A 21194-nucleotide genomic window follows, 5' to 3' on the forward strand; every position below is an offset into this window, starting at 1 on the left:
GCGGCTGGCTTTTTACACCACAACTTCACAATTGCATTCCTTAGTGCATATCGTCATGGATTCTGCTGTGAATGTCCGCTTACAAGTTAGCATTAATCTGAAAAGCGTATGCAAGTTTCTGCACATATATTTTGTGTTAAGATGAAGGTATTCAAAGCGGCTACAGCTGTATTATATGGGTGTGGGAGGGTTTATGGAGCAAGTAAGTATATTCAGTGTTTAAGGCCATTGGCCCACATCACATCTCATAAACACTCAATTGTTAAATAAAGTTTCCATAATAAAAAAGTACAGGTTGTGCACATATTTCTTATCATGGGTCAAACATTGCATATTTCTGTCACTGGGCCGAGTCAGGCTGAGAGGAATTAACAATGTCCTTATTATGAAGCTAATTATATTGTAATAAGATAGGATGATAATATAGTAAAAAAATAGGTCACCTAATAAATGCAACAAAGCATTATGTGGCGGTACAAAAGCCCACCTGACCCAGAAGACAAAAGAACTAAGATTTGTGCTAGGATGTAACTGACCTTGAGAATGTTGAGAGCATGGCTCTGACTCAAGTCTCTCTGTTGACTGTGATCCAAGGACAAGGGCTGAGAAGCAATACACAGGAGCTGGTCCAGGGTTGACTCCAGAACAGACATCTGTCATGGTCAGACATATAGAAAGCATAAATATTCAAACCATAAACATCCATCTCTTTAGTTTTAGTTTCAGAAAGAGTTTTACAGCACTTGCAACACAGATATATCATATAAGTGTTGAAAATTAGAGGTGTTATTACAGATTAACAAACGAAGAAAAGAAGGAGTAGAGATAGGAATGATAGATGCTCGATAGGAAAAAAGGAGCAAACCACGCCAGACCACCCAGCAACCACCCACCATTCATTTCTATAACACACCGGTTTAAATGCAATTTTGTACTTAGACAGGTTAGCATCTTGGACAGTGTCATAATATTATATTTTTTTAAAAACAAGAGGGGAAGTGGTCGTTTCTACTTAGTTTAGTTTTAGTAAGAGTTTTACGGCACTTGGAACACAATAGGTCATGTAAGTGTCAAAGAATAGAGGTGTTACAAGAGAGTAACAAACAAAACAAAAAAAAGAAGGAGGGGAGAAAAGGATGATAGATGTTGGATAGGAAAAAAGGAGCAAGCCACACCAGACCACCCATCATTTGTTTCTAAAACACACCAGTTTAAATACAATTTTCTACTTTGACAGGTTAGCATCTTGGACAAGGTCATAATGATACTTTAAAAAATCCACAAGAGTGGAAGTGGGAAGCGGTCGTTTCTACAGATGAATGTATTAAATAGTTGGCCAATAGAGCAGGTTCAACTGCATTCTCTTTTGATAATCTGGAAGTCTGGAGACAAAAGGAGTTGAAAAAGAGAACTAATTTCCTCATAAAAAGTTTCTCTTCTCAGGACCAAGACCTGACTCACATTCTTTGTCTTCTTGGCTGCCTGGACAATGGTCTGTACAATGATGGGCAGTCCAGCCGAGCGTCGGGTCACTGAAGCCGTCAGGGTCTGGTCGGAGAGACTGGTCAAAATCTGGGGACAGTCATTTAGAGGTCATATAGCTCTTTGTGCCCACATCAAGTTTCATTAATGGGATTGTTTAAGTTGGGATGACATTGTTTCCACACAAAAATACCATCTACAAAGGGACTATACAGAAGTGCGTGCTTGTATTTACTTTTGTGCTGTATAATAACAAAAGCAAACAACAATGATAAAATACAAACATACTCTATGTGCAGTTTCCAGTAAGGAATTACACTTCAAGAGAAAACAAGAACTCTGAACTTTGAATTTTTGTACATTCTCACCTTATCAAGAATTGTCTTTGGGATATCACAGACTTCAGGCTCCTTGCTGGAGAAAAGTGAAGAGCAGAAGCAGGAAAATCCATTCCGACACCCTTCTATAGCACCCTGTACCAAAATTTAAAAAACAATAGAGAAGGGGGTGGGGGGGGGGGGGGGGTTACACTAAAAAAGAAAGGATTTCCACCAATACATCTAATCTGATACTGGATGTGAAGCCATATGATAGCAAGTCAGTTTGATTTGACAGGTTTGTTATCTACTTAATTCTTTCCTAAACAGTTAGAGATTTTAAAATAATCAAATGGCTTCAAATGTCTCTGGAGAACACCAAAAAGAATTTATGATCGTATTTTAATGTCATGCTGTTGGTAACAACATACAAGATGAGGTCAGTTGAATCTTTAGTAATGGTATAATCTGATACACCATTTCACAGTAAATGATTTCAATAAATGCAGTGGTTGTTGTGGTTAATCCAGTAGCTTTCAGCTTGTGCCCTTTGGCCTTCTGCTATGTTAAATAAAATGGAAGTCTTCAACATTACAACAAAAGTAGACAAAGTCCTTTGTATTCAGGTAATACTTACCCTGTGCCTACAAGTTGTGAGGATTTTGACAAACATTTCACCAACGCTTTCCAGTACAGATATGGGGAGAAGGAAGTTCCCTTCACTCAGAGAGATTGACACAACTTCTCCGAGGCAAGAGCAGCTATCCTAAAGGGAAAGAAAATTTAATAATGAAGAAATCATTTTGCTGGTTTTTCTCTACATTTTTCTCTTTTCATATTTCAAGCATTCTTTTCTTTTGTTGTCGTGGCAAAATAACAGCACAGTAACGTAACACCAGTCAGTTAACAAAAATCTCTCATGCCAGAGATCTCAGTACCTGTTTTCCAACAGGTTTAATACCTTTCTTTTTCCGTTTTAGAGCATTTAGACATTTGTTACATTTAAGGATTTATCTCCAAGAGATATCATTTAGTATTGAGAAAGATATTTCTTAAGCACATGCAATGGATACCACAGATTAAGGAACTGCAATTAAAAAATGTGTTAAAATTTGGGCTGGCCGATGACTAATGCTTCTGTTAACAGCCTCTGAGTAGAAATAATAACTCCCTCTTACTGTGAGGGACAATAAGTGAATTACCTTCAGGTTTATCCAGCACCAGGACAAGAGAAGCTGGAACTCAGGACTCAGCGCCAACATCTCCTCCTCATCCTCATCATCGCCTGAGCCGGATACGAGCCTTTCCAGAGCCATGCCCATTTCAGCAAACGATGGACACTTTTCTAAACAATTACATAAATGAAAATAAAATAAATAAGACTCCACTTTTATTGATCCCATGGAGAAATTTTGTTTACAATGGCGTAACACATACATAAATACATAGCATAAATACATAGACACATGTAGATACATAAATAATGAAACATACAGATATACAGCAAACACACCATTACTGTTTGCCACTTTGCAGCGCCCTGTTTTTATAGCTAGTGTTATTGTGTCTTGCTCAAGGACACAACCCTACTGACCACCCACCTAAACACTGTGTCACCGATGTGTGCTTGACATCTGTTGTGAAACTGAACTCACTAACAACTCACACACTGGACACATCAGAGGTAAAACAATATCAACTTCAATAGTACATGTTAAAAGAAAACCTATTCTCAAACATAAGGGGAGGACCTTCTGCTTCGTGAAAGACGACGAATATGAAAATTCATATTAAGAATTGCTCAAATTCATGAGAACTAGTAAAGCTGTAATTGTTAGATATGCAGAAAGCCATCAAATCACTTTGTCTTACTCAGATGAGACGTTAATTCAGAGTGCCACAGACTTCTGGTGCTCTCTCTTCAGCTCTCATCTTCAAAACAGCAAGTCAAATTGAACAATAAACCAGTTCTATGGTAAGATTACCCAAACATCTTAAGAAATTCCCACAGTAACTTAGACTAGCTTCAAGTATTTTCTTTTCCATAAAACAAAACACAGGATTTATTTATAAAAGGTTTCAAAACTACACGTATTACATACAAAAGTTCAAAATTTTCTGTATGGGTAGATATTTATTTTAAAGAAACTGGCATAGGAAATGTATTCTGAAGAAAAAAAGCTGCAAACTACAGTTGAAATTGTCCAAGATGATCATGTATTGTCAAAGAGAAAAGTGGATGTCTTAGACAATGCAATCATAAAGTATTTAAAAATGCAGGGGAGGGGGGGGGATGAGAAATGATGGTTTCTACAGGTGATTGTCTTGTACAGAGAGCAGGTTTGACTGTATCTAAAAACTAATTTTAATTAATTACTAAAGATTTCATTTTCATTTTTATACTTTCATAGAACATATTTGTGTATCACTACAACCTCAAGCAGAAAGTCATTAAGAGAATACCTAAAGTTTTGCCGCCTGACAAGATGTCCAAAGCCAGATTGATGATTTCCTGATTGACTCGAACAATCTCACACAGCTGGGCAGACCACAAGGCTGGTGGTTCCAGAACACGCTTCACTTTGCTCACGTCCTGTAGACTTCTGGTAACACAGTGTGTCAGACCTGGGGGAAAATATCATTATAAAAAACCGTGCAAAGTAAACTTGTAAATCTGTTATTGGCTTTTTGTTTAATAAGTAAACGTTTTATATTACTTACAACACAAGTAGGTCATATAAATGCGAAGATAGGATGTGCTGTTGGAGAGTAACATACAACCAAAAAAAACCTGAGGTGAAATAAATACAATAGATGTTTTTATAGGAAAGAAGAAATAAACTACACAAGAGTATCTGCCAACCACCCACTTGTAAATCTTGAAAAGAACCCCAAAGAATTTACATATAGAAAAGAAAAAGAGTTACAGAAATACAAGTCTGCAAGCTATTATCTCTCTAACTTGCATCTCTGTTGGTCCAAACACTTCAAAGTTGCTTTATCATCAGAGCTGCATATTCAAACACATTTATTTCAACAAATATAGGAATATCTATAAGAGTGCAATCAAGACTTGTTACAGGTCATGAAATATTTGATACTGATCAAGAGATATCTTTTCTTTTTTCTTTCTTCTACAAACAAGCCAAAGCTCTGCTTTTGAACAGAAACAGCGCAATGCGATTACAAATTTCCACATATAAAACTGAATTTTGCTGATAGGACGTTCTACTTACCATGGATTGAATACTTTTTGAAACCAGAGATGAGATCTTTTTGTACGATAGAGAAACATGATGTCACTTGGCTTGTCATCATCTGGATAAAAGCAAAGGTAGGATCATCCATCTCTTTGTGAGTCGGGGAAGAATCATCTGCTGTGATAGAGATATGCAGGGGCTGGCTGCTGTCATGCTCCAGTCGCAGACCTGATTCCATGACATGGCTGTCAATACAGATATAGATGTACTTTCATTAAGACTTCATACTGTGCAAGAGCTTTTTCTTTTTTGAGCACACTTACTGAAGGGGTTTTGCCCATTTTGTTTTTTGCAAACGCATTGAATTCACAATTCGGGTCACCCGCTGTCATGTGTTCCAATGCAGAGGAGTCGCTTTTTAAAAAATTGCTAAAATCACATATTAAGTCGTGCACAAAAACAAAAAACAGTAAATGTAAACAGTAGGTACGTATTAAAGCCAAAATAATTGAAAGACCAAAGCATTCATTAAGTATGAATATTTCATGTGAGCTTGAATCAAGTCTGTGAAGATTGGAATAAGTTTGGGTTTTGTTTTTTTTCATTTAACCTTTGATTTGACTTTGTTCAGAACAGTACATTGTGTAACTATTGCAAAACACAGCAATCTAAACAACACGGATATATAAGCAGTTACTGCTTTACAAGCAAAAAAATCAAAGAGCTTGCTAAAAGTACTTTAGAATTTTACAAATATCCATAACAGAGCCATCCCTACTAGATTCCCATAATTTCTTAGTGCAAAGAAAAATTCATACCAATGCAAAATAAGGGACATGAGGAGGAGTCCGCTGTGATTCTCGTAGGCTTTTGGCCTGGACAAGAGGGACATGGCCAGGCTCAGGAAGCGTTGGAGGACACTTCTGTCACACAACAGCTCCGACACAGCAGCTCTGTAGTACTTGAGCAGCAGGGAGAACACTTGGTTTTGGATCTGTTGTGGGATGCAAAGAAGACATGATGGCTCAACAATTAGCATTTAGCAGTCAAAATGACGCACAATAAACCATTGTAAAGCAGGGGTCGGCAACTTTTTTAGTCAAATAGGCCACATCGGATCTCAGAGAAGGCCCGCCAGACCAGAGAAAAACAAGGTGTCAAAGAAAGAACTTTGAATCATTTGAAAGTAGCAGTGCGTGTAATGACAATGGCAACTCTTAATTATGAATAATAAATAAGTAGAGGGGCATTAGAAATGGAACAAAATTATTGTATAAGAAAAAAGTTTCTCAATCTTTTTTAATGCCATTCTGCATTCATCCTTCCCACTTTTTAAAAAATAAAATTTTATACATCCAAAACTAAACTTTCTCAAAGTTCAAGGAAATGTCCCCTTCACTTTCAGCTTTCCTTAAAGTACACTCGAACCTGCTCTAACTGCTATTTGTCCAAAACAATTACTAATAAAAACGGCCACTTCCCACCTTGTATTCTTTCTATAATATAATGACACTGTCAAAGATATCCACCTGTTTAAGGTAACCACTCTCCTCCCTTTATTTACCCCAGAATGAACCACAGACATAGTAACGAAGACTGAAACCAGAGAGCTAAGGGCTCCAAACAAAGGCAGAGATACAGACCTCTTCAGCACCATCCTGCAAACACGCCAGGAGAGAGATGACATTGTCACGGCCCCAGAAGTTCCACATTCCCCGGGACTGGGCGTGATCCACCAGCAAACGGCACGACTCTGGAGAGTTGTGGGACATTGCGGTGAGAAAGAAAGAGTAGGAAACAATCATTCTTCCATATCGGTACTGACTGGTGATAACTAGGATGATGACGGTGATGGCAAGAGTTGTCATGAGGATAACGGCAAAAATGAAAACGGTGACAACTGATATATATGTGAGGCTTCGTTGTGAAATCAGGCCCTCATCAAAACAATGAAATCAAAGATACCGGTATTATTCCATCAGTTTGGCAATTTTTATCGAATTGTTTTTTTCTGTGTCAACACCTTTTAAGTCCGTTCAAAAACATATTTCTGTATGAATTTTTCTGGGAAACGTTGATTAAGACACACAAAAAAATGTAAATTTTCAGTTTCCAAGGACTCTCAAGCTTTGGAAATCAAACTTTGGGGGCCATTTTTTTGCTAACTTTACCTCTGAAACCAGGCAACCCCACCTTATTCAGTCATAAACATCTCGACTTCTATTCAAAATAGATGAGTATTATTTTTTTCATCAAAAGATAGACAAATGAACAAGCTTTCAGATGATACCAAGAGCTCTACAAGCCCAAAAGTTGACAAGCACCTGACACATATGCTCTACATCAGTGCTTATCAACCTTTTTGTGGCCAATGCCCACTTTTGTCACCTGAGAGGCTAATATTTTCGTACCACCCACCTACATATATTTCCAAGTGAGACATTAAATAATACCGCAGAGATCCTCAACCTCCACCAAAATTACCAAATCCCCCACTAGTGGGTAATACCACCCTTGTCGGCAAGCACTGCTGTACTTCAAATCTTCAATACGAAAAGTTGAAAAAATGATTGTACCAAAAATCTATTCAAATACATTGTATCCAGGATCTTACTGCTGAGACTACCAATGACAGAAACAAAGTTACTGGCCGCCATAAGGGTCACGATGATGAGACGTGATTACGTAAACTTTAAAAAGTATGTAATATTCATCGAGTAAAAATTTGACATGTGGTGTCATACATAAAGGCAGAATAAAATTGACAGTTTTCAGGACATACAGCTAAGCTAGCAATGAAGGGGACAGACGAAAACCTAAACACAATCAAAATAAATCTTCTGCATAAAGTTATAATTCAAACCTTGTGCCTTTCCCTTCTTTGAGACGACCTGTTCCTGAAAGACCAGCGTCTCCATCACAGCAGACAGGAGGTCAAGGGTCGTCTGTCTCCTCTGATACGATGCACCCGGGGCCAGACTACTCACCAGCAGACTGTAAAGCCAGTCCAGCCAGCTCAGACCTCGCTCTGACAGATAAATTGGTGAAACTTGGGGATTTTAAGAATGATTCTGAGTGTTCTAGGGTCTGCGGGGGTAATAAAATAGATTAAGTGCACAGAACTTGCTGTTGAAGGGGGATATATGCTTCATGAATGCTGTTTATTATTAATTAATATTACTATTATTTAGAGGCAATGACCTAAGGGTACAGCAGAATTTTGTCTTGAACAAAAGTGTACCTCTCTTCTTTTTTTTTAGGTAAGTGTTTTACGGCGTTCGCAACGGCATAAGGTCATATGAGCCCGAGGGACACATTAAATATTTTCAGTTGGTACGAAATTCTGAATTTTGCGAAAGATGGCGGCCGGAGCCTACTCTTATCAATTTGAGCCTAACTCTAAGCAATCACCTAAAAAGGGTTCCTGTGTTCCTCCTTTCTCCTTTTTGCTCTTGCAGGCAGACAAGCAACTGTCACGCACTCTCACGGTCATCTTCCTGATGGCAAACGTCAAACTTTGGCGGAACGGGGTTGAGTCTGTCTTCAAGTTGACTGGGATAAATTCTTTCAACAATGTGACCTCAAGTTCAGATATTGGTTCTGCACAAAGAGAGAAAAATACAATGTTTACGCTCTTTGAGTGAAAAACTAAAGACCTCTACTCTTGAAAAGATAGGTAACCAAGATAACTTATATCACTGCACTATTCACTTTACAATATTTTATCTCCTTACCCTTCTAATGACATAGTAGATTTGAGAGTGAACAACCCTATCAACACAAAAGGAAGGTTTATGGTTAGCAACTAGACACAAGGAAAAGTAAAAAAAAAAAAAAAAAGAAAGAGAAAAATATCAAACATAGAAAGTAAAAAAATCTTCACAATGCAACAATGGAAATGGTTGTGTGCCAAAAGACCTCCCCCAAAAGCAAGTTCATCAAATATGTTACAAAGTCTTACTCAATTTATTAACAGTTGCTCGGAAATCATTAAGAACATGGAAATCTCTGCCCTATTCATCTTCCCTGTTCCGAAATGCAACAGCAACTGCTGCTGTTCTATGGACTATCCTTTCTATAAGTCTTCCACCACTGAGATAACCACACATCTGTGTCAACAGTAACAAAGAATGCAGCAAAGACGTACCCAGGCTCATTTCTGAAGCTTCAAGGATTTTCAAGAAACTTAATCACAAGCAAAGCATTAAATAAGATAATAGGTAAATTATCGAACACAGTTCAATTAGTCCAAGACAACCACAAAACGTCTAGTAGAAAAGTAGTCATCTAATACGGAGTGCCCACTGGGGGACCGACAAACCGATCGCTGAAGCACGCAGGAACTCAACATTCGCTCGGGGTTCCTTGAAGAAAGTTGAACGTGGGTTACTGAAATGTCCCAGCAGGGGATTGTCTTATTCAGGTGATAGTAAGAGCAGGTTCGATCGAATATTAAAAATGGGGTCCTTGAAGAAAGTTGAACGTGGGTTACTGAAATGTCCCAGCAGGGGATTGTCTTATTCAGGTGATAGTAAGAGCAGGTTTGATCGAATATTAAAAATGATTCCTCCACTCTGAAGAACATAATGTATCTTATCCCTACCTGCTCTCTTCACAGTGCTGCACAACAGCAAGACGGCCTCAGCCCTCGTCTCCTCCTGGTCACTAAGCAAGGCTCTGTGAAGGTAGACGCTGTCCTTCAAGTTAACTGCGTGCTGATAAAGGAAAATTTGCAACATTAAACCCACAAGCCATTACTAAGGACACAGGAATTTTTTAGCAAGTGACTTCTTCAACACACATAAAAACTAAAGCAAGAGACAAGCTCCTGTAAAAACTCAAGTATCTGAAACCGCACTGCAAAAAGGCAACACATTCGGTAACATATACTACAATCAAAATTGTATAAGATAGCCACTCATAGTTGAGGAGAAAAATAGCTGTCTTACACAGTGTCATTATAATGTTTAAAAAATACGCAAGGGAGGAAATGCAAAGTGACCATTTCTACAGGTGACTGTCTTGGACAGGTGGCGGTTTCTACAGGAGATTGTCTTGGACAGGTGGCGGTTTCTACAGGTGATTGTCTTGGACAGGTGGCGGTTTCTACAGGTGATTGTCTTGGACAGGTGGCGGTTTCTACAGGTGATTGTCTTGGACAGGTGGCGGTTTCTACAGGAGATTGTCTTGGACAGGTGGCAGTTTCTACAGGTGATTGTCTTGGACAGGTGGCGGTTTCTACAGGAGATTGTCTTGGACAGGTGGCGGTTTCTACAGGAGATTGTCTTGGACAGGTGGCGGTTTCTACAGGTGATTGTCTTGGACAGGTGGCGGTTTCTACAGGTGATTGTCTTGGACAGGCAGCCGTTTGTGCAGGTTCAATTGTATTACGTTTTTTCTTTAGCAGGACTGATGAAATTTAAACTATTTCTTATTTCCCTATTTCCTTTAATAGAAATCCACCAATAGCAAAATGGAAAAACAACACTTATAATGTGGAAGGTGATCATAACATTCAAATTTCAAGGTAGACAGCTTCAAAGAGCCACAGAGGGAAACTTGTTTTATAATATGACACGCACATGAAAAAAGAACAAAGATCAACAGTACAGTATATACAACTTTAAACTTTTACTGTCAGAAGTAATTCAAATGTATTAAGCCCAAACAGCAAAATTTTTCAGAAAAGAGGAAAAAACTGTTTAATGATTTTCACAAGTGTGTCTACTTTGTGTATTTTTTCATGCTTTTTTCAACATTTACAATTTGAACTTTGAAAATATATTTCTTAGGCACATGCAACCCATAACACAGATGAGAAACTACAATTTTCAAAATTGTCATAATTTTGGGCTAAGTACATCTGTACAGCCGGCTGACAATATGCACCATAAACTAGTCGAGCAGTCTCATCTGGATGATGACAGAGGTACTTACATGCAACAGATCTCGGGCCACTCTAGAGACCGTCACCCAGGCAAACAGCAGCCACTGATCAGTCTCACCAGAGCTGTGCTCTCTCAGCTTAACCTCCAGCTCAGACAGAAGCAACGACTCACTTCCCGCTATCATTTTAAGAGTGACGGGCAGCCAGTAAGTGCACGTCTTGATCCTTTGTAAGCTGTCATGAAAAGGAGAAAAAATCAGAATAGAAAAAAAGAAAAAAATGGATTAAGACAAGATAAATAGAGCCACCTGTCCAAGAGAAATAAATGAAATAGTAAAGGGGGAAGAGTCTGTCTTCAAGTTGATTGGGATAAATTTTCTTCAACAAAATGACTTCAAGTTCAGATATCATTTAATTTCCTACAAATTTTTAAATGATGCCATACAAAGAAATTCATGTTTCTAAAGCTTCAATGTCCCATAAACATTGCTCCTGAACAGCACAGAAACATACCTGTCTGCAGAAGTCAAACCATCGATCAAGGCAGACCTCCAGGCGGTTGACCATATCTGTGCAGAATTGTTTCCATGCTGTGAACTACAAAAAGAAACAAATTCAGTTCTGTGACAACTGACATAGAGAAAAAGTAAAAGCACCCCCCTCCCCCCCAAAAAGGAATATAAAACAAAGGAATGAAGAGAAGTTGAGAACAATAGCAGATCAGGCGAAGGAGTTACATCAGAGAAAAGTTGATACAAGAAGAAGAAGAAGAGGCATTTGTGGATGACTTTTACATCTAGAAATAGAAGGGAAATTGGAGACTACTTTTCATAGTCATACTCACATAATTTGCTGTAGAAAAGCCTTGTACACATCTGTAGCAATTGCAGCCATGCTGTTCACCTTCATGCACCTCAACAGGTCAGCCTTTAGCTGCGGGTTCCTTTGTAAAAGCTTTCAAAAGAGAAATGACGTTCTTACATGTTAGTTTTGTTAATAAAAGAAAAGATGGTGCATCTTAAAAGTTCATACTTAGTTTGAAATCTTTGAGAATAAAAGCACTCTGATAAAACAATAATTATCATTAGTGAAAAGAACAACTGCAGTTTCAATTCAAATGCACAAATTTTGTCTGAAAAGGTTACAATAACTTTTTCTTAACATAAAAATGCAAGTGTCCGGATATAAAAAGACTTCCCTTTTAAAATCAGGAGAAATTTTTTTAAAGAAAAAAACAATCAATATAATCAAACTAGTAACCATAGCATATCATTTCCAATCTGCGCAATCTGCATTGTAGAACATCCCCAGCCCCCCCCCCCCCCCCCGACCCCTTTCTTTTTTCAAAGCAAGCCTACATGAAGTTTAGTTTTAGTATGACTTTTACAGAATCTACAACATAAACAAATCATAATATACCAGCCACAGATTAGAAATGTAACTAGAGAGTAACATAGAAAGTAAAGGAAGAGAGATAAGGATGATAAAATCTTTTTTATTAGGAAAGAAGGAGCAAACCACACCAGAGCACCCATCAATCAACTGAGGGTCTATGGGAGAAATGCAAAATGACTGACCTGGGAGCAATCGACATATGGGAGCAACAGGCTGATGGGCTTGTATCTTGCCCGAGAGTGCCACGCCATACACAGGCAATGGTCCAAAAGATGCTGGCTTAGATCCATGTTGTTCTGAGTTCCCCGAGACACCTGACATCTTTGCCAGAGGGATAGAAGACTCCGGAAAATCTCTGTCACAGAATCCGACACTCCTTCCACAGGGCTGTCCCAGTTCAGAGAAACACAGTCAAGAGTTAAGTGTAGGACTGGGCACTCAGAGGACATGAAGAACACTCCATTCACTTTTTCCTTAGTGCTCTCTTGTAGAACAGAGCTATCTTGCAAAGTTGCATCCTCAAAAAAATTTTGTCGTACACTTTCTTCACAGCTAAAGCCATGGTCAACAGATTTGTCAATGCTGGCAGATGATACATTCTGAAAGTTGTGAGCTTTTGTATTTGTTTGTTCCAAAGTGGATGTCTTTGAAGATTTGATGTTCAGTTGCTGAAAAGATTTATTCACCATGTCAAGAGAAGAAGATGGAATGTTTTCCACAGCACATGGCACAGCTTTTTGAAACCAAAGAGACATCAGCTGGAAGGACAAATAGTGATGGGTGGAAGTGCCACAGCACAGAGCGGAGATGTGTGGAAACACAGTCAGCAGAAGTGAGGGTTCACCATAAGACAATAACTGCGAGTCATAACTGACCAGTAAACCTTTCACGATTGCGATAACATGCACTGAAAGGTCCATTTGCAAGCTCAGTTGGATGTGGATATTTAAACTCGACAAGTGGAACTCAACTGAGGTGATCTCAGGACCTAGGGGACAAAAAAGAAAAACTTTGAGAAATACAGTCAACATTGCCCAAGACGGCCACCCATAATTGAGGAGAAAAGTGGTTGTCTTAGACAGGTGGACATCTTGAACAGTTTCATTATAATTATAGAAAAAATGCAAGGGGGAAACGGGAAGTGGTCATTTGTACAGGTGGCTAATATAGCAGGTTCAACTGTATACTTATAATACAACAAGAAAGTTTTTTTACTTTTCCATATTCAACCTATTAGATGCCCAGCAGAGGGCAGTTACTAAAGTGTTGACTTACTATAAACTATAAGTCCATGGCTGCCAACTTTTCAACAACAAAAAAAACGTTCTCTACTGACCTGGTGGGTCAAGATGATGTGCCTTAGCCAAGTACCCGCCCCCTCTAAAATCCTTCACACACTTTTCTCCATTCAATAAATTTATGCTCGGTAACTAAGCACGGTAAGGAAAACAACTTCAATTGGCTTTTGGGAATTATTCAAGTTCATAATTTTTCTTCAGCATTGGTAAGTTTGTGAGGAGAGCAATACTAGAAAATGGAGCATACTTATTTCCTGACACAAAAACGGACTTCCATTCTCAGACCCACAAAAAAGAATAAAACACATTTTTTTAAAGTATTGGTTGGAAGTTATGCAAGTCAGTAAAACTGAAAATGAGAAAGCGTAAACTAACCTTGGCATAGCACGTGAAGGAGATGACAGAAATCTGTATGCATTTGCTGTGGGTCTGGGAAGAGCTTGTAGATCATGGCTATAGCAGTACCAAGTAACAGTATAACATCTTTGTGAGTACTCTGAAACAACAGGAGAAAAAGATGTATCAGAAGTGACTCCTACGAGAAGCTTTTCTGTCTTTTTCTCCTCTCTGGAACATGTTAAAATCTAACGAGATAGAACCTTTAAAACATAGAGGACTATAAGAATCAACAGCCATTATTTTGAGCTTCCAAAAAAAGAAGCCCCTTCAATGACTCCCCTTGACAGATATTTTGTTTGCAATGATATGTATAACAATCTGCATTGAATAAAAAAAAACTTCTCTGAATCATCATACATTATTCTGTATCTGCATAGTGGACCCCTATCCCCTATTCCCTTGTTTTTGAGCAAGGGTTACCTTTAATATAAAACTGCAGTCTAGCACACACAGAGCAAACATGCACATATCGAACAGATTTTCAAGTTCCAAATTTTTTCCTTCCAATACATTCTTTGTATTTAAAAAACATACATGGCAAATTTGTACAAAATGAAAAGACTTTTGTATCCTGTTAATTTCTCCAAGAGCATGCTAGACTATATCTTTTTTGTCAGAACTCCTGTCAGTATTTTAATTACTTAACACATTAAAATAAAGACACTATTGTAAAGAAATAGAAACAAAACATAGAATGCTCCATCAGCGTACTATATAGTACCAGTAGACATACTTTAAAAAACAGAGTGAGCAAGCTGCTGATGATACTGGTCCAGTCTGAAATAGTGATGGTAGCTGTTTTTCCCTCTGCATCATCACCTAAACTGCCTTTTGGTTCCTGGGCAAGGATGGCACTGATGGAGGCTGGAAATAACTGAAGAATCTGAACCGAAAGCTGAAAAATATAAAAAAAGAGAAAAATAAAAGAATAAATCAAAAGAAAATCATGAAAGCCGGACAAATATGAGCAAGTAAGTTATAAAGTAAGTTTCAAGTGAACATCACAACTCCACTGTTATCTGGCTATCTTTAGGGATATCGTGGCCTGAGTACTCAAAAGTTTCTGAGCTCAATGAGCACTCAATCCATAGAATAGCAAGTTCAATTGATGGCATTATTAGACTTGTGTGGAGTGTCACTTGCTGTTAAAATATCTTTTTTACGGTCCTTGGAATGTACACATGAATAAGAAATATAACGATATCAAACCAAATTTGATGGCATAAATTCATACAAAGAAATGAAATGTAACACAAGAATATTATCAATAAACTTACCTTAGCAATCACATAAACATCATTTTCTGAGCGAAAGGAAGCTCCATCATGCTCAGTTTGTGTTGCAACATCTCTCAAGATGCTTGAAAACGTGCTAAACAGCTCTTTGGAAGTTGATTTCACAGTCTTGTTGAGTTCTAATAAAGCACTTACTGAAAATTAAGAAAAACAATTAAAAGAGAGTAAGCAAAAATCTTTAACTTTGTAAGCATTTCTAGAATGAAATCTACAAAAGACTTGTTGCATTTTAGTAAAACTGGAGTTCTTCAACCTCCCAGTTACATCATCAAACTGACACAAACATTACAATAATAATAAATTACATTCTTAAAGTGCTGTTCCAATGCATAATTCAACAATGATTAAAGAAATATCAACATCAATATGTGTCACGACACAGTGGAATCTGGCACTTGTCAATTTTGGGGTACATAGAGTTATTGGTATCATCTTAAAGGTTGTTCATTTGCCTTGCATTCGATGACAAAAATATACATTTATCTTGAATAGAAGTCGAGGTATTTGTGACTGAAGGAGGTGGGGTTGCATGGTTTCAGAAGTAAAATTAGCAAGAAAATGGCCGCCAAAGTTTGGTGACTTCCATAGCTCAAGAGTCCTTGGAAACTGCAAATTTATGTTTTCCGTGCCTTTAATGAATGTTTTATCCATAAAATCCACACATAAGAATGTTTTAAAATGGACATACAACAACAAAAATAAAAGGTGTCAAGCCAAAAAAAAAATTTGAAAAATAATTCCAAACTGGCTGAAAAATGCAGATTTCTTCGATTTCATTATTTTGGTGAACGTCTGATTTCACCATGATGCCTCACATATGATATTGTGACATTATGTGATGAGAGAATGAGATCAGTACCACATAAACAGAGCACAGAAGACTTACTTTTCACAATATCCACCAATGTATGGGTATGAAGAAGTTCTAAGAACTGAGAGTTGATTTGGGCGTTGACATTGCTCTGAAAGTTACTGGGGAACAGCCTGAATGTCTGCAAGAGACAAAAACAACATGAATATTGAGAATTGGCCGGAAGAGTATTTTAGAACAAAATTGCCTAGAAAGTACAAGTACAACGGCTATACATTTTTATATGTCAAAAGAGAAATCCTGTCAACTTGTAAAGCGCTAAACGTATTGCGATGATTACATGTACATGCTGCTTTTCTCAACTGAAGAGGAAAGAAGCTTTAAAATAGCGATATAGATATATCATCATCATCCAGTTCCAGATCTGCGACAGACATCGGCGATCATGGTTTTCCATTCATTCCTTTGCTCGGATGCTCTCAAAAAAGCTACGTTTCCCTGATCTTTCCCTGTTACCCATTTGTTTAGGTTCCCTAAGTATGTTGTTCTGGGCCTACCCCTGCCTCGCTTGCCCTCAATTTTGCCAGTGAGAGCTGTTCAAGACCCTTATGTCTATTCAGGTGTCCCAAAAACTGCATTTGTCGTTTCCTGATTGTTTTTAACATTGAGCATCCCACGTGGGCTTCATCAAGCACAACCTCATTTGATTTCTTTTCCTTCCACAATACTCTTAGCAGTCTCCTTAGAAACCACATTTCTGTTGCTTCTATTTTATTTTCACTGTCTTTAGTGATTGTCCAGCATTCACAGCCATATAGAAGGGTTGACCAAACATAGCATTTCAGGACTTTCATTTTGGTGTTCATTGGGATGTTTCTATTTTTCAGGATTGGGCCCATTTTTATTGAAACTGGCCTTAGCCATTGTAGTTCTTCTTTTTATTTCTGAGGAACATTTGGCGTCAGATGTTATCATATATCCTAGATATTTAAACTGTTGGACTTGTTTGATCTTTTCACCTTTGCTAATGAGATTACATCTAGGGTTTGCTGCTTTTTTGGATATTACCATGCATTCTGTTTTCTTTACATTCAACAATAATCCTTTACGTTCACTTTCCGTTACAACAGTATCTAGAAGCAATTGAAGGTCCTTTTCAGAGCCTGCTATTAAAACTGTGTCATCTGCATACCTGATGTTATTAATATTTTCTCCATTTACCTTGAGGCCTGGACATTCTTCTATGTTTCTAAGAATTGTTTCACTGTTCATGTTAAAGAGGTCTGGAGACATAACACAGAGATATATTCGTGAAAAATAGTAAAGAGGTGTAACGCCCCCTATCAACACTATTAGTTTGATATATTCGTTTCCAGGCCTGGTATCCACCTGATGGAAAAATCAAATGATAGAGCCATAACAGTATCAGTTAGCCAGACAACAATACTGTGCATGAAATCCCTTTACTCTATAGCAACCAGATCACTATGGTGTCTGTGGTGCTGAATATACACGGAAGACAAAAATGAGAACCAATATAACAGGATTTACAGGAGACTGAGTAAGTTATCTCAAGACAATACATCAGTTAAAAAATTAAAATACAAACATTACATATTGTTTAAGAAAACCCACACAGTAAAAGAAACTTTAAAAAAAAAAATATTTCTTTGACTTTGAACTTCACTGCACATTAGAACTTCTATATATACAGAGCATCTGAGGATTAGCAAGAATCTGTTGGGTTTTTTTTTTAAAGGAGAACTTCATCTTGGCATGAGACAATACAAACTGTAGACCTAAAACGAGCCAGCACAAAGTTTATGAAAAACAATTAATTGTGTGCTTGAGGTCAGAAAAGAAAAAAAAAAAAAAAAAGCCAGGGACACCATGAAAATTGTCCAACCTTATCTAAAGCTCTTGTCAGTTTAGCAGAGTTGACAGCGCGGAGATACGCTTCCACAGAACGTTGGGACAGATTCTGGAGCTCTCTCTGTTCCTGATCACTTAAGTTAGGAGGGATTCTGAGCTGAAGTTGGTCCAATCGCCGAATTAAAAGGAGGACATCTTCAGATCTGAGGGCACAAAACACTTTGACACATTTTATATGCATTATATAATGTATACAGTAGAACCTACTTTAACAGCCACCTGTCTAAAACAAATACCTGAACAAACGACGACTTCCCATTTCCCCCTTTGTGCCTTGTGGGGGTTTTTTATGACACCGTCCAAGACATCCACCTAAAGAACTACTTTTCTCCTCGACAATGGGTTGCTGTCTTGAAACAATTTTGACTGTACAGTTGAACCTGTGTAAGACGGAATCGAAAGGGAGCCAAAAAAAAATTCTGTCTTAGACAGGAGAATTTAGGGGGAGATGGTAAGGTGGGGGGGGTTCAAAGGCCCAGCCGGTGGGATCAAGGGTCACTTGATCGGCAAGCAGTGGTCAAAACTTCACACCTCTCAATAGCTATTCTGTCTGATAATGACATGCGTCAGTCTTACTTATCCAATTACCACGCTTTCCTTTCATAGGACCAATGTTTGACCTATTTAAAAACAGAAACGTTTGAACATCTCCTTTACTTCCACCCTTAGCCAGATCCACCGGTGTAACAAGCACAGTCAACTAATTCCATCCCTCACTGCCATCACATAACAACGATTCAAGGAATTCTCATCTCGGCTGGCCGTACGATCAGGGCGGCGGGCATTGGTCAATCTAATTTCACACCGCTATGGCTTCTGGCTACCCAAGAAAGTTTCTATAGCGGCTGGCTACTCAAGCACTCTCACGAGCAGTTGTAAGATTTCACACCCACACTACTCTGACCATCTGCATCGCTCAGGACTCACATGATGGGGTAACATCAAGGAGGGTAACATCTACCCCCAAATTGCACCCCTACTCCCCTTCCTCGCGGGCGAAACCAAACTTGTGAGTTTTGTTTCAAATCAGGGCTGAGCGGGCAAAGCATTTTTCGTCTTAGACAGGTGAAACCCTCAGAAGGGAGCAAATTTTTCTTTCCCTTTTATACAGGTAATTAAAGAGGAATATATCAAGGGGGGAGCGGGCAGATTCCGTTACGACAGATTTCCGTTTTACACAGGTTTCCATAAAGGCAGGTTCGACTGTACTTCATTGCTACTATGACGTCACTCATGTTTTGACCATTTCTGAGCCAGAAGAGTAAAGCCAATATATTGTGCTTAAATTGTAAAATTTCTATTTGACGCAGTAAGATACAGTTCATGGTGGACATTAATTTTCCTTCATGGCGAGGCAAAAGCTACAATTACTACCCACCCACGGAATCTCTGATGTGACAGAAAAAAATTGACTGACAAAACATATTTCTATACAGGAAGATAACAAAATGAAGGCATTCATCCAGGCACTACTCAAGAGTATAATGCAACAAGAAATCTTAAAGAGGAGAGGAAGTTGAAAACCATAAGTTAGGCCTACCATATCTGTGCAAATGGCATTCAGAACAGTTGTTTTTTTTACCTGTACTTATTTACTTCATCAAGAATTTCGCCAAACTCTGTGAATAATGTCATCTTCTCGGAGCAATCTGGGAAAAAAAAAGAAAACTTTAATCCAACTAGCTCGATCGGGTGTAAACAATTTAAAGAAAATTCTCAATGAGATGTTATCTTTTTTATATTGTATAGTCATCATGCACACATGTTGTATACTGACTCTTTCCATTGATGATTTATATACAGGTACAACTTAAAAAAAACAACCTAGTGGTTGAAATAAACCTGTGATTACTAGATTCTATAATAAATGTATAAGCAGAATAGCAAAGTCTGCAATTTAATTTCTCAAGAACTAATACATGGGGGGTCACTCATGAGGACAATTATATTAATGTGTTGCCCTAGGGAGATCCCTTACACATCATAGAAGGTTTATATAAATCTGATACTATTTATCGTTGCGTGTAACCGGGGCTGTAGTCTTAGCTTAGCATAGGCCTAACTGTTACTGTTATGATGCAGCAGACGTACTCGTACTCGTGTGTTCTCTGCTGGTGACAGACTACTGAAATTAAAGGTACTTATAATAATATGATTAATATGGGGGCCTTCTATCACCATATTATGATGGTGACCATGGCAGTGATTATCGGTTAGTGCCCCAACCCTTGCTACAACAGGGCACTTGACAATGGGGGATTTGATTATTGGATACCCCTTGAAATTGACGGGTAGCCTACGTAGGATGGGAGTGGCAGCGTGAGCCTATAGTGAAGGGAATCATCAAATGTTTGCCTTTCAGACCTTTCTGAACAAATACTTCAAAACTAAGCCAGCATCAAAATCGTTCAAAATCAAACAATACAATATATAGATCTAGATTAGATATCTAGATTCTTAGGTAGAATCTAGATCTTTCAGTCATTAGTCATTAGGTCTAGAGCTCGAAACCTTCACATAGAGAGGAGGCAAATCGCTGTCGTCGAAAAGAGACATAAATGGCTTAAGACTTAATAAGACTTAAGTTAGAGTGATGCCATAGGACAGTGTCCATCATCCATGATGTCTAGCCCAGTCAATGCCCATTGACACACTATACATGTACTCACTCAAGCCTACACAACAAGTAAAATAGATCAAACAAGAATCTCATCATTTAGAGTATGTCCATCCCATTTAGGGATAATATACCATTTGCATTTAGGCCTTATTTGAAATTTCAAATTGAGGAAAAGACAAGAGTATGTATACACACGTCAGAGTTCGGAACTCCACCGCGTTTCTCAAAAGAGCGTGTAATGTGTTAAGTCCCGAAGGCGCTACACGCGTGTAGTGTGTTACAAGACAGTGGGCGAGGAAGTGACGGATGCGACTAGGCCTACGCTACGCCGCATGGTTGACCCCAAGAATGAGGTCACGCCAACCCTTTCCTCTCTAACTATAATACTCTCTAATAAATTCTACCAACAGAAACAATTAAATATAAAGTTTCAATTTCAATAATCTTAAGGCAATAATAGACATATGTAATTTTGATTCTTATTGTATCATTTACTCTTATGAGATTGACTGCAATCCACGAAATTCTGTAAGCAGCCTTTTGAGGTTTAGAGAGTAT

At 38.2% G+C, this 21194-nt stretch overlaps 1 protein-coding gene across 2 annotated transcripts in view; it reads right to left on the reverse strand.

Moving 5' to 3' along the window:
- LOC101849442 (thyroid adenoma-associated protein homolog) overlaps positions 1-20968 on the reverse strand; it is a 32051-nt gene extending 11083 nt beyond the window's left edge. The window contains exons 1-23 of one of the 2 annotated variants that reach the window (XM_013079772.2): positions 20832-20968; positions 19599-19665; positions 17991-18159; positions 16160-16265; positions 15256-15407; positions 14712-14873; positions 13955-14075; positions 12464-13269; positions 11731-11840; positions 11400-11483; positions 10937-11120; positions 9603-9714; positions 8411-8599; positions 7863-8027; positions 6643-6752; positions 5818-5993; positions 5036-5244; positions 4263-4424; positions 3002-3144; positions 2437-2565; positions 1851-1955; positions 1462-1572; positions 537-653 (exon numbers count right to left, since the gene is read on the reverse strand). In XM_013079772.2, the coding sequence (XP_012935226.1) occupies positions 537-653; positions 1462-1572; positions 1851-1955; positions 2437-2565; positions 3002-3144; positions 4263-4424; positions 5036-5244; positions 5818-5993; positions 6643-6752; positions 7863-8027; positions 8411-8599; positions 9603-9714; positions 10937-11120; positions 11400-11483; positions 11731-11840; positions 12464-13269; positions 13955-14075; positions 14712-14873; positions 15256-15407; positions 16160-16265; positions 17991-18159; positions 19599-19651 (3675 nt within the window). In that variant the 5' untranslated portion in view covers positions 19652-19665; positions 20832-20968. Of the gene's footprint in view, positions 1-536; positions 654-1461; positions 1573-1850; positions 1956-2436; positions 2566-3001; positions 3145-4262; positions 4425-5035; positions 5245-5817; positions 5994-6642; positions 6753-7862; positions 8028-8410; positions 8600-9602; positions 9715-10936; positions 11121-11399; positions 11484-11730; positions 11841-12463; positions 13270-13954; positions 14076-14711; positions 14874-15255; positions 15408-16159; positions 16266-17990; positions 18160-19598; positions 19666-20767 lie in introns of both variants that reach the window. The other variant, XM_035968488.1, reaches the window with a different exon arrangement.
- Positions 20969-21194: the final 226 nt, after the last annotated feature.

This window comes from Aplysia californica, unplaced genomic scaffold (assembly GCF_000002075.1).
Source record: "Aplysia californica isolate F4 #8 unplaced genomic scaffold, AplCal3.0 scaffold00062, whole genome shotgun sequence".
NCBI classification, from domain to species: domain Eukaryota; kingdom Metazoa; phylum Mollusca; class Gastropoda; order Aplysiida; family Aplysiidae; genus Aplysia; species Aplysia californica.